Source organism: Heptranchias perlo, chromosome 15 (assembly GCF_035084215.1).
Source record: "Heptranchias perlo isolate sHepPer1 chromosome 15, sHepPer1.hap1, whole genome shotgun sequence".
Classification (NCBI taxonomy): domain Eukaryota; kingdom Metazoa; phylum Chordata; class Chondrichthyes; order Hexanchiformes; family Hexanchidae; genus Heptranchias; species Heptranchias perlo.
The window spans coordinates 2,714,424-2,728,320 of record NC_090339.1 but is presented as its reverse complement, the minus strand read 5'-3'; the positions used below and the strand labels follow the sequence as shown (position 1 = coordinate 2,728,320).

The window sequence follows — 13,897 nt, the reverse complement described above, 5'->3', positions numbered from 1 at the left end:
GAAGGGGCTGATGGACGGGCGCGAGCTGAGCGCTCAAACCCAACGGGAAAAGCGCGAGCGGCCCGAGAGAGAGCGAGCGAGCGAGCGGGAACAGGTGAAGCTGTGATTGGAGGATCAGCGAGCACGAGCGGGGGAGGAGCCTCGGGAACGAGCGGCTCCAGAAAGTTCCAGAGCTTCGATCGGTTGCGGCTTCGGGGGAGACACGCGGACCAATTCCCCACAGCCAGTCCGCCTCTGAGGGGGAAGTCTGCGGGCCTGTTTGACATCCCTGCTTTAAAACATTTTAAAGCTCTTATTTTTTGCAGTGTATTTCTGGACATTTATTGATGATCATAATCAGAGTAAATGAGCGTGGATCGATTATGGAAGCTTGGCAGTGAGTGAGAGATGAATTATCACCACTGGAATGCAGTTTCTGACCCTATGGCCTCTTGTCAAATCCTATCATTTGTATTTAATGATGTTCATGCAGCTTCCTCAGGCTGTCAGGAATCATCACGCCCTCCCAGCTTGTTCTGACTGATGTCATCAGCAACTCGTTGTTCAAGAAAAAAACAATGGTATGAATAAACCAGCAGGTCTTAAAGTAGCTGAAAAGCCCTTACAACCATTCAGTTTATACAAGAGCTCTGGCTGGTGACCTTGGATGGCGCACTTCTCTGAAAGCACCTGTCTTGGTTGGAAGGACATGTTTACGTGCCGCCCTTGTGTCTGAGTTACCTTTGCTGCAAATAAGACAACAATTGCTTTTGCTTATTTACAGAGAAAGAAGATCAATGCAACACAAAGACTTCGAGAGTGCTGTCTATGCATTGTGAGCTCTCTGCTGTCATCAAAACTCCAAGCAATGGAATTAGAATTCAACCCAAAATATCACCACATCAAGGCACCTCTCATTCACTGGCTAACTGTAGACACTTAGCCATCACATTTGTCAAGAGGAACATTTATTCCCCCCCCCCTTAATAATAAAACCATCGTGATGACTATTTCAGGAGATGGAAGTATTAATTATAAGGAATACCCAGCCAATCTCTGCAACTTCAACAGTTTTGGCCAAGTGTTTTGATCAATAATACATGGCCAGGTCTAGAAGCCATACAGGCCACTGTGGGCCTCGTAAGTGACTGACACGCTATTTCAGCCTTAAGTGTAAATATACAGCTAGCTTTTCTGATCAGTCACACCCAGGAACTCGGTGTAAAAGGGGCGGAGAGCCCCAAATATCCGCCGGGCTTCATCTGTCTGATGTCAAGTGGAGCAGGGGCAAGTCAGGCCGGAAGAGCAGCCAAGAGTCTGGGTTCAGCTCGCCCTTGGCTGGCAATGACCGTCGCATCAAGGACTTCCCTTCAGAAGTGGTAGCAGCCGCTGAATGTATCTGCCCAAACACGAACATATTCAAAGTTGTGCAGTAGTGACAAGTGAGAGTGTCAAGGTGTGCCAGGTACAGAAATATTTAAGCTTATAAGAAAATGGGTAGAGGTATCCGAAGGCTATTTCTACATCTCTTTTTTTTGTTTTTCTGCTGTTGCCGTTTGGATGACCAGTAGCCTTTGGGGCAGTTGGTTAGGCATCACCTGCTCTTGAGGCAGTACAAAGAAGGTTCACTCGGTTAATCCTGGGGATGAGGGGGTGGACATACGAGGAGAGGTTGAGTAGATTGGGACTCTACTCATTGGAGTTCAGAAGAATGAGAGGCGATCTTATTGAAACATATAAGATTGTGAAGGAGCTTGATCGGGTGGATGCGGTAAGGATGTTCCCAAGGATGGGTGAAACTAGAACTAGGGGGCATAATCTTAGAATAAGGGGCTGCTCTTTCAAAACTGAGATGAGGAGAAACTTCTTCACTCAGAGGGTGGTGGGTCTGTGGAATCTGCTGCCCCAGGAAGCTGTGGAAGCTACATCATTAAATAAATTTAAAACAGAAATAGACAGTTTCCTAGAAGTAAAGGGAATTAGGGGTTACAGGGAGCGGGCAGGAAATTGGACATGAATTTAGATTTGAGGTTAAGATCAGATCAGCCATGATCTTATTGAATGGTGGAGCAGGCTCAAGGGGCCGATTGGCCTACTCCTGCTCCTATTTCTTATGTTCTTATGTTCTTATCAGGAGCACTATGGTTTTCTCAATGGGAATTCCCCTTTAACCGTACATTCCCTGAGCTTGTGGCAGCTCCTCCTGCTTCCGCGTTTCCGACACCACGTGTAACCTCTCTAACCAGAGTGCTTCATCTTCATACAGGGTTAACGGACTTAAATTAGAGGGCCCTCCTCGGGTCATGTTCATTCTCTTTTGTTATGGGCTGTCTTCTCCCTCAACCAAATTACAATAAGTGGAAAGTTCCAATTGTCATGATGAGTTATTGTGATTAGTATATGTCAGCGTGAAGCTACATTCAATGGGAGAGCTGTTCTGGGCTGAAAGTATATAAGGTTGTGAGCAAAGGAACACTTCCAGGTGAAAGCTGGGGATACAAAATGCCCCCTGCATGTAATGGGCATTCAGTGCTTTAATACAGTGAGCAAGAAATAATTCTAAGTAGGATTTAAAGTCTACATCCTCATCTTTAGGTCTCCCCGTGGACTTGCCCTTCTCCATCTCCACGATCTCCACAGCCATATAACCCCCTCTGACTCTGGCCTTTCGTGTTTCCCCTTGTATCCGCTGTCCCATCAGTAGCAGTAGGGCCTTCAGCCACCTGGGTCCTAAGTTTTTCCACCTAGGAAAATAACATAGGAACATTAGGAACAGGAGTAGGCCATTCAGCCCCTCGAGCCTGCTTCGCCATTCAGTTAGATCATGGTTGATTTGCACCACAACTCCATTTATTCACCATAGCTCCATATCCCTTGATACCTTTACCCAACAAAAATCTTATCGATCTCAGTCTTGAAAGCTCCAATGGTCCCCCGGCATCCACAGCCTTTTGGGGGAGAGAGTTCCAGATTTCTACTACCCTTTGTATGAAAAAGTGCTTCCTGATTTCGCTCCTGAATCGCCTCGCTCTAATGTTAAGATTATATCCCCTTGCCCTTCCCCCACCTCTTCAACGACCTTTCTTCCTCTGAAAACCTTCTCAAAACTACTTAGAAATACATCGAATTTACAGCACAGAAACAGGCCATTCGGCACAAGTGGCCTATGCCGGTGTTTATGCTCCACGTGAACCTCCTCCCCCCGACTCCCCTTCGTCTAACCCTATCAGGATATCCTTCTATTCCTTTCTTCCTCATGTGCTTATCTAACTTCCTCTTAAATGCCTCTATGCTATTCGCCTCAACTACTGCTTGTGGTAGCCAGTTCTACACTCCCAGTCAGGGAACACTTTAGCAGTCAAGGACATTCAGCCACCGATCTTCGGGTAAGCGTTCTCCAAGGCGGCCTTCGAGGCACACGACAACGCAAAATCGTCGAGCAGAAGTTGATAGCCAAGTTCCGCACCCATGAGGACGGCCTCAACCGGGATCTTGGGTTCATGTCACGCTACACGTAACCCCACCAGCAAAAAGGGGAAAAAAAATTATGTTTTTAATATTCCCTCTCTCTCTCTGCCATTTGGGTTTCTTTCTGTCTGTCTGTGTAATTGACACAATGTATATCCAGCGTACTGGGACGTGCTGTTCTCCGTGACTGGCCTGTTTGAATAACAACGACACCTTTTGATTGGTGTGATGCTGTCCCAGCCTAGTATAAGATATGCGATTTGAGAACCTTTTCACTCATTCACCTGACGAAGGGGATAATCTCCGAAAGCTTGTGATTTTAAAATAAATTTGTTGGACTATAACCTGGTGTTGTAAGATTCCTTACATTTGTCCACCCCAGTCCATCACCGGCATCTCCACATTTTGGATAAATAAGTTTCTCCTGAATTCCCTATTGGATTTCAAAGAAGGTACAGCACAGGAGGAGGCCATTCGGCCCATCGTGCCTGTGCCGGCTCTTTGAAAGAGCTATCCAATTAGTCCCATTCCCCTGCCCTTTCTCTAAAGCCCTGTAAATGTTTTCCCTTCAAGTGTTTGTCCAATTCATGTAGTTTACAACAGTAAACAGCTGCTAGGATTGTCTTGGGAAGGAGATCCAAGTTGTTAAAAAAACCTGTTTTCCAGGATATCAATAAATTTTTGCCTCAGTTGAGTTCTGAACTGCTTAAACCACTCGATGACAATTCTCCGTCTCTGATTCTTTTCTTGCAGGCTCATCGCCTTCTCCTTCTCTAAAATAGCAGGCAATTCTTTCCAGTCTTTAATGAAAATAAACGGTGCTCCCATTAACTTCAGAAGTCGTAACGGGGCGTTCTGGAATACCGACGAGTTGCCACATTGTCCCGACATCATGATGTCTTCAACAACTGGAACGGAGCCGTAAGAGCAGGCTTCATAAATTCTGTAGCATTCGGTATTTATTCCCACTGGGCACAACGTGAGGTCACTTTGCAGCAAAGCTTCTTGGTACTTCTTTAAACTTTCACTTGTTTCCTGAGGTAGCCACTGTTCTCTAACCGAGATAAGACACATTGTATTGAGTCTCTCTCCTCAATATATCCAGCAAGATTTCCCTGGAGGAGCCTTTGTAGACAGTTCCGAGGAAGTTACACAAGTATGGCCTTGAAGAATGCAACATTAAATTGTTGAGATCCACAATGGGGAAGTTCCTGTAGGTTGCCACTCCCAGCGGCCACTGGTAAACATCCTCTTCATTTACCCAAGGGCTGTCATACACCAGAAAAATCAAATCAATAAATCCTCCGTGATTTCTGAGGTAGGGCTCAATCCATTGATTTATTGGTGACTGTCTTATATTTCTGGTCCCTCATTTGGTTTCCTCCACAAGTGCAAATGTTGACCAAGAAATTGAGACAACTACCCTGCTCTTCCTCAAAAAGTTCCATCCGAACTCGGGTGACAAGACAAGGTCTTGGTTTAACGTCTTATCTGAATGACGGAAGCACTTTACATTGAACCAACTGTACTGTCAACTAAAACATACAGCTCACCTAACGTTTTAATTTAGTACATGGTGATCAATGCAAAGCCAGTAGTTAGGCAAGGAATTTATAATAAACACCCTTCCATTTCTCTAATTTGTTTAGCATAGGATATTCCTGTAACAGTCAATGGAGTCAAGCCCACTATCAATAGTTCAAAACTTGCCATTGAGTGCCACCAGTTCAATGTGAACAATGAGACCACGGAAGCCTGCTGTCTGCAACAACATTCACTGATGACGAAAAATACATGATCAGAAAGAAATTTAAGCACGGATTGATCCTCCTCTCTCTGCTTATCAACTCCATCAGAACATGTTAGACTGGACTCAAGACTCTTTTTTTATGAGATCCTCTCAGTCCCTCCATGTGCTGACTTATTACACACTCCAGCTTATACTGCATATGACATGCACTGGAGAAATAGTTGTCAAACTGGATGAGAAGGTGAATGTCTCAAAAACGATCATTCCTCAAATCCACTGTGAAGCATCATTGCCCTTTCATATAGTAATGATAAAATGTTCAGTCACTCACTGCATTCCCATTCATGAAGGTGGCAAAGTCCCCACTCCTGCAGAATCTGGTCAGTTGACCATCATCAATCCAAATAAATTTGTCTGATTTTTAAAAATTAATTCTCGGAATGTGGGCATCACTGGTAAGGCTGGCATTTATTGCATATCCCTAGTTGCCCACTATTTTGTAACAACTGAGTGGCTTGCTCAGAGGGCAGTTAAAAGTCAACCATGTTGGTGTGACATAGGAGCTAAGCGATTCCACAACCAACGGATCAGATCAAAGATCTGCAGTCCTGCCACATCCAGTCGCGAATGGTGGTGGACAATTAAACAATTAACGGGAGGAGGAGGCTCTGTAAACATCCCCATCCTCAATGATGGCGGAGTCCAGCACGTGAGTGCAAAAGATAAGGCTGAAGAGATGGCAACCATCTTCAGCCAGAAGTGCCGAGAGGATGATCCATCTCGGCCTCCTCCCGATATCCCCGCCATCACAGAAGCCAGTCTTCAGCGAATTCAATTCACTCTACGTGATATCAAGAAACGGCTGAGTGCACTTGATACAGTAAAGGCCATGGGCCCCGACAACATCCCGGCTGTAGTGCTGAAAACTTGTGCTCCGGAACTAGCTGCGTCTCTAGCCAAGCTGTTCCAGTACAGCTACAACACTGGCATCTACCCGACAATGTGGAAAATTGCCCAGGTATGTCCTGTCCACACAAAGCAGGACAAATCCAATCCGGCCAATTACATAAGAACATAAGAAATAGGAGCAGGAGTAGGCCAATCGGCCCCTCGAGCCTGCTCCGCCATTCAATAAGATCATGGCTGATCTGATCTTAACCTCAAATCTAAATTCATGTCCAATTTCCTGCCCGCTCCCCGTAACCCCTAATTCCCTTTACTTCTAGGAAACTGTCTATTTCTGTTTTGAATTTATTTAATGATGCAGCTTCCACAGCTTCCTGGGGCAGCAAATTCCACAGACCTACTACCCTCTGAGTGAAGAAGTTTCTCCTCATCTCAGTTTTGAAAGAGCAGCCCCTTATTCTAAGATTATGCCCCCTAGTTATAGTTTCACCCATCCTTGGGAACGTCCTTACCGCATCCACCCGATCAAGCCCCTTCACAATCTTATATGTTTCAATAAGATCGCCTCTCATTCTTCTGAACTCCAATGAGTAGAGTCCCAATCTACTCAACCTCTCCTCATATGTCCGCCCCCTCATCCCCGGGATTAACCAAGTGAACCTTCTTTGTACTGCCTCGAGAGCAAGTATGTCTTTTCTTAAGTATGGACACCAAAACTGTATGCAGTATTCCAGGTGCGGTCTCACCAATACCTTATATAACTGCATCAATACCTCCCTGTTTTTATATTCTATCCCCCTAGCAATAAAAGCCAATATTCCGTTGGCCTTCTTGATCACCCGCTGCACTTGCATACTAACTTTTTGATTTTCTTGCACTAGGACCCCCAGATCCCTTTGTACTGCAGTACTTTCCAGTTTCTCGCCATTAAGATAATAACTTGCTCTCTGATTTTTCCTGCCAAAGTGCATAACCTCACATTTTCCAATATTGTATTGCATCTGCCAAATCTCCGCCCACTCACCCAGCCTGTCTATATCCCCCTGTAGGTTTTTTATGTCCTCCTCACTCTCCACTTTCCCTCCCATCTTTGTATCATCTGCAAACTTTGATATGTTACACTCGGTCCCCTCCTCCAAATCGTTAATATAGATTGTAAAGAGTTGGGGACCCAGCACTGACCCCTGCGGAACACCACTGGCTACTGGTTGCCAGTCCGAGAATGAACCATTTATCCCAACTCTCTGCTTCCTGTTGGATAACCAATCCTCCACCCATGCCAGAATATTACCCCCAATCCAGTAATTCTTTATCTTGAGCAATAATCTTTTATGTGGCACCTTGTCGAATGCCTTCTGGAAGTCTAAATACACTACGTCCACTGGTTCCCCTTTATCCACCCTGTACGTTCTGTCCTCAAAGAACTCAAGCAAATTTGTCAGACATGACTTCCCCTTCGTAAAGCCATGCTGACTTTGTCCTATTAAATTATGTTTATCCAAATGTTCTGCTACTGTCTCCTTAATAATAGACTCCAAAATTTTACCCACCACAGATGTTAGGCTAACTGGTCTATAATTTCCAGCCTTCTGCCTACTACCCTTTTTAAATAAGGGTGTTACATTAGCAGTATTCCAATCTGCCGGGACCTTTGCCGAGTCCAGAGAATTTTGGAAAATTATTACCAAAGCATCCACAATCCCTACTGCCACTTTCCTCAAGACCCTAGGATGTAAGCCATCAGGTCCAGGGGATTTATCCGCCTTGAGTCCCATTAATTTACTGAGTACCATTCCTTAGTGATTTTAATCGTATTCAGCTCCTCCCCCCTAGAGCCCCCTGTTTGTCCAGTGTTGGGATATTCTTAGTGTCCTCTACCGTAAAGACTGAAACAAAATATTTGTTCAGCATTTTTGCCATCTCCATGTTTCCCACCATTAATTCCCGGTCTCATCCTCTAAGGGACCTATGTTTGCCTTAGCCACCCTTTTTCTTTTTATATAACTATAGAAACTCTTGCTGTCTGTTTTTATATTTTTTGCTAGTTTATTTTCATAATCTATCTTCCGTTTCTTAATCAATCCTTTAGTTACTTTTTGCTGTCTTTTGAAGACTTCCCAATCTTCTATCCTCCCACTAAGTTTGGCTACCTTATATGTCCTTGTTTTTAGTCAGATACTATCCTTAATTTCTTTGCTTAGCCACGGATGGCTGTCATTTCTTTTACACCCTTTTTTCCTCAGTGGAATATATATTTTTTGAAAGTTGTAAAATAACTCCTTGAATGAACACCACTGATCATGTACCGTCTTACCCTTTAATCTATTTTCCTAATCCACTTTAATCAATTCCGTTCTCATACCATCATAGTCTCCTTTATTCAAGCTCAGTACACTTGTTTGAGAACCAACCTTCTCACCCTCTAATTGGATATGGAATGCAACCATGTTATGGTCACTCATTCCAAGGGGATCCTTAACTAGGACATTATTAATTAATCCTGGCTCATTACACTGTAGTTTTATAGAGGGTAATCCCTTAAAATGCTGAATGCACTGCTCAAACAACTCTTTTGCTTTATTTCTCTCCCCTCCTCTACCATTCAGACCTTTCTCAGTCACTGAATAGGATGTTGAACCTGGTTTTAAGCCAAAGCCAATGACTACGTCTTTGGTCACCTTCCTGGCTGGGAGTCTGTTTTCCTTCTGCCTATCACTGAACTGCCTTAGGCTGTATCTTATGCCAGTAATTCCTGTGAGAGTTCTCCCGATCTCCGGCCATAATTTCAATGGAAGATCGGCGGAAACTCCGGAGAAACAGTGTAATGCCCATTTACACCGTTTCTCCTTTTAAATTCATTCTCAGGATGTGGGCATTTATTGGGAAGACCAAGTCATTGTCTTGGCCCCCGCCACAAACTCTGTTCCCTCACCACCAACTCCATCCCTCTCTCTGGCCACTGTCTGAGGCTGAATCAGACCGTTCACAACCTTGGCATCCTATCTGATCTTGAGATGAGCTTCCGACCCCATAATCACACCATCACCGAGACCACCTACTTCCACTTCTGTAACATCGCCTGTCTCTGCCCCTGCCTCAGCTCATCTGCTGCTGAAACCCTCATCCATGCCTTTATTACCTCTAGACTCGACTATTCCAATGCTCTCCTGGTCGGCCTCCCACCTTGCACTCTCCGTTAACTTAAGCCCATCCAAAAACTCTGCTGCCCGTATCCTAACTCACACCAAGTCCCATTCACCCATCACCCCTGTACTCGCTGACGTACATTGACTCCTGGTCCGGCAACACATCGAATTTAAAATTCTCATCCTTGTTTTCAAATCTGTCCATGGCCTCACCCCTCCCTATCTCTGTAACCTCCTCCAGCCCTACAACCCTCCAAGATCTCTGCATTTCTCCAATTCTTGCCTCTTGTGCATCCCCGTTTTTAATCACCACACCATTGGCGGCCGTGCCATCAGCTGCCTAGGCCCTAAGCTCTGGAATTCCCTCCCTAATACTCTCCACCTCTCTCTCCTCCTTTAAGACGCTCCTTAAAACCTACCTCTTTGACCAAACTTTTTGTCACCTGTCCTAATATCTCCTTATGTGGCTCGGTGTCAAATTTGTTTGATAATCGCTTCTGTGAAGTGCCTTGGGACATTTTACTACATTAAAGGTGCTATATAAATGCAAGTTGTTGTTGTTATCCCTAGTTAGCCTGATACAACTGAGTGGTTCGCTAGGCTACTTCATAAGGGAAGTTGAGAGTCAACTACATTGGTGTGAGACTACAGTCTCACATAGGCCAGTCTGGGTAAGGGCGACAGGTTTCCTTCCCCATAGGACATGAGTGAACCAGTTGGGTTTTTACAACAATCTGACAGCTTCATGGTCAGTAAAAATACCAGTTTTCATATTTGTTTTTAAACTGAATTCAAATTCTCTTACTGCCATGGTGGGATTTGAACTCACATTCTTGGGATTATTAGTCCCGGACTCGTGATTACTAGTCCAGTTACATAACCACTGCACTACTGTACATCTATTAGAAACTCGGAGAAGCCCTGAGAAAATTCTACCCAACTATATAAATGCAAGTTGTTGTTGCAAGGGTTACACATAGAAAGAGAACCTTGTATTTATATAGTGCCTTTCACGACCTCAGGACGTTCCCAAAGCACTTTACAGCTAATGAATTACTTATGAAATGCAGTCACTGTTGTAATGTAGGTGTGCTCTTTAGTAAAGGGAAACACTGGCTTTTATTACCTTATCTTTCCTGGTTAGATCATCAACCTTCTTCTGGCAGTGTGTTCTTGTGAGCCGTGTTGTTCTCAAGTGCTTTGTTCTTTTTTCACCTCACCCCATTCTTCTTCGGGCAAAGAGTGCCATCTACTCTGCCTCATGCCTGACGGGAGAATTCTCTCAGGGAAACAGGTCACTCTCTGGCCTTCTGCATTCCTTACATTTTTTCTTGTAATGGAGCTTCCTAAGCTGCAATTCACAGTGCTTTCCTCTCTAACTCTGGTCATAGCAGAAGAAAACCCAGATCAGGCCTTTAAATCCAGCAGTAGCACCAGGTTTCCCACCTATCAGCGGCTGAGCTCCTAATCACAGGTATATCCCTTTTTTAAAAAAAAGTAATAATTCTCGGATGTGGATGTTGCTAGCAAAGCCTGCATTTATTGCCCATTCCTAGTTGCCATTGAGAAGGTGGTGGTGACCCTTTTACTTGAATTGCTGCAGTCCATGTTTTGAATGGACTTCCACAATGCTGTTAGTTAGGGAGTTACAGGATTTTGATGAAAGGGTTTTGACAGAGTAACAGGCTTTGGGGAAAGAGTAGAGGACTGTGACTAATTGGACAGCTCTTTCAAAGAGCAGGCACAGACATGATGGGCTGAATAGCCTCCTTCTATGCTGTAAGATTCTATGATTCTAGTCTATGAACAATGATATATGTCCAAGTTGGGATGGTGTGTGACTCGGAGGGGAAATTGGAGGTGATGGTGCTCCCATGCACCTGCTGCTCTTGTCCTTTCAGATGATGGAGGTTTGAGAGGTGCTATCGAAGAAGCCTTGGCTGCTTGCTGCAGTGCATCCTAGGGAAAGTACACACTGCAGCTACGGTGTCCCGGTGGTGAAAGGAGTGGATGCTTAAGGGGGAGAATGGGCTGCTGATCAAGTGAATTGCTTTGTCCTGGATGGTATCGAGCTTCCTGAGTGTTGTTGCAGCTGCACCCATCCAGGCAAGTGGGGAGTACACAGGGAATCTCTCTTTTGATACCCTTTTTATACTGATGGTCTCTCTTTTAGGACCTCTTTTAAAGAGGGTTTTACCATTGGGATCCAATTTATTTCACTTTTTGTTTTGGTATTTATTCATTTACTTCATACAACAATACAAGATAGAAATGGAGAAAATAACAGAGTTATGAACAGTCAGTGGCTGATTACTTCATTTCTGTTGAAGTACATCACCAAAGAGACCAATACAATATGGTCACATGTGAGCAGTGATTTAGGACCTGGTTTCTTGAGCAGAACCGAGGTTGCTAAGCAATCACCAAGTCAACAGCTTACATATTCACATAGTCAGTTGTACATCAGCAAACGCCCCAAATGCCTGATAGAGGTTTACTGAGACACGACTTCAGCTTAATCACGTGATCGCCAAAGAGGGGCGCATCTGGCTGTTGCATTTGTTCCCATTAAGAAGCCCTTCAGGGCTCTCAATGAAGATCAGAATTAGAACAGTGATGTACCCTGCAGGATTAATCAAATGAATAGTTCCTTCTCGTGCTGTGCGGGGCAACAAGGACAGAGCTGTTCCCTCTCTCCAGTTTCCCAGACCCAATGAGATGGTAACAGGTTTACCTGGTGAGCCCACCCACGCACCCTCTGCAGCATCATTTTTTGAGATGCATGTCTTTTGCAAACTAGAGGGTTGAGGACACTTGCTGGATGCGGCTGTGACTCTTTAATACACTATTGTGTTTTTCTGTCTAGCTCTATTGATTTTGTGAATATTTTCCTTTAAGCAACGAATGTCAGTCGCATCATCTGAACTGACTGATTAGTGAAAGTTACTGAACCCACCACCACTTGGATTTAAATCGCTGCAGGTATAGTTGTTAACCGCAGGTTGACTCAGCAATCTTGCTGTTTGTTTTACCATAAATAATAATTCTGCTCTCTTACATTGTTGGGATCATTACCAACTCCCAGGGGTGCTTTACCAATGTGCCTATCAATGTAGTTCACATTGCTTTGCATCATCAGTGCAGTACTGAGGGAGCATTGTACTGTACACAGGTTGACTGACACGTTTCCCTATATTTCAGCAGTGACTACACTTCAAAGAGTATGTAGTTGGCTGTGTACTGGAAGTACTGTCTTTCAGATGAGATGAGGCCCCATTTGCCCTCTCAGGTGGATGCAAAAGATCCCATGGCACTGATTTTTTAAATTCGTTCTCGGGATGTGGGCGTCGCTGGCAAGACCAGCATTTATTGCCCATCCCTAATTGCCCTTGACAAGGTGGCAGTGAGCCGTGTTCTTAAACTGCTACAGTCCGTCTGGAGAAGGTTCTCCCACAGTGCTGTTAGGTAGGGAGTTCCAGGATTTTGACCCAGCGACGATGATGGAACGGGCGATATATTTCAAGGTCAGGATGGTGTGTGACTTGGAGGGGGATGTGCAGGTGGTGTTGTTCCCATGTCCCTGCTGCCCTTGTCCTTCCAGGTGGCAGAGGTCATGGGTTTGGGATGTGCTGTCGAAGAAGCCTTGGCGAGTTGCTGCAGTGAATCCTGTAGATGGTACACACTGCAGCCACGGTTCTCCGGTAGTGAATGTTTAGGGTGGTGGATGGGGTGCCAATCAAGCGGGCTGCTTTGTCCTGGATGGTGTCGAGCTTCTTGAATGTTGTTGGAGTTGCCATCATCCAGGCAAGTGGAGAGTATTCCATCACACTCCTGACTTGTGCCTTGCAGATGGTGGAAAGGCTTTGGGGAGTCAGGAGATGAGTCACAGAATACCCAGCCTCTGACCTGCTCTTGTAGCCACAGTTTATGTGGCTGGTCCAGTTAAGTTTCTGGTCATTGTGACCAGATGTTGATTGACGATGGTAATGCCATTGAGGAGGTTCGACTCTTTCTTGTTGGAGATGGTCATTGCCTGGCACTTGTCTGGCATGAATGTTACTTGCCATTTATCAGCCCAAACTTGGGTGTTGCCCAGGTCTTGCTGCATGCGGGCACGGACTGCTTCATTAACTGAGGGGTTGTGAATGGAACTGAAGACTGTGCCATAATCAGCGAACATCCCCCTTTCTAATCTTATGATGGAGGGAAGGTCATTGATGAAGCAGCTGAAGATGGTTGGGCCTAAGGCACGACCCTGAGGAACTTTTTTTTATTCATTCGTGGGATGTGGGCATCGCTGGCGAGGCCAGCATTTATTGCCCATCCCTAATTGCCCTTGAGAAGGAGGTAGTGAGCCGCCTTCTTGAACCGCTGCGGTCCGTGTGGTGAAGGTTCTCCCACAGTGCTGTTAGGAAGGGAGTTCCAGGATTTTGACCCTGCGACAATGAAGGAACGGCGATATATTTCCAAGCCAGGATGGTGTGTGACTTGGAGGGGAACGTGCAGGTGGTGTTGTTCCCATGTACCTGCTGCTCTTGTCCTTCTAGGTGGTAGAGGTCGCAATGTCCTGGGGCTGAGATGATTGGCCTCCAACAACCACTACCATCTTCCTTTGTGCTAGGTATGACTCCAGCCACTGGAGAGTTTT

General features: G+C 45.1%; 1 protein-coding gene across 1 annotated transcript in view; it reads right to left on the bottom strand.

Moving 5' to 3' along the window:
• Nucleotides 1-4,092: 4,092 nt before the first annotated feature.
• The window catches only part of LOC137333172 (ribitol-5-phosphate xylosyltransferase 1-like), a 74,067-nt gene continuing 64,262 nt past the window's right edge, over nucleotides 4,093-13,897 (bottom strand). The window contains 2 exon segments of the mRNA XM_067997358.1: nucleotides 4,093-4,537; nucleotides 4,539-4,795. Coding sequence (XP_067853459.1) covers nucleotides 4,093-4,537; nucleotides 4,539-4,795 — 702 coding nt within the window.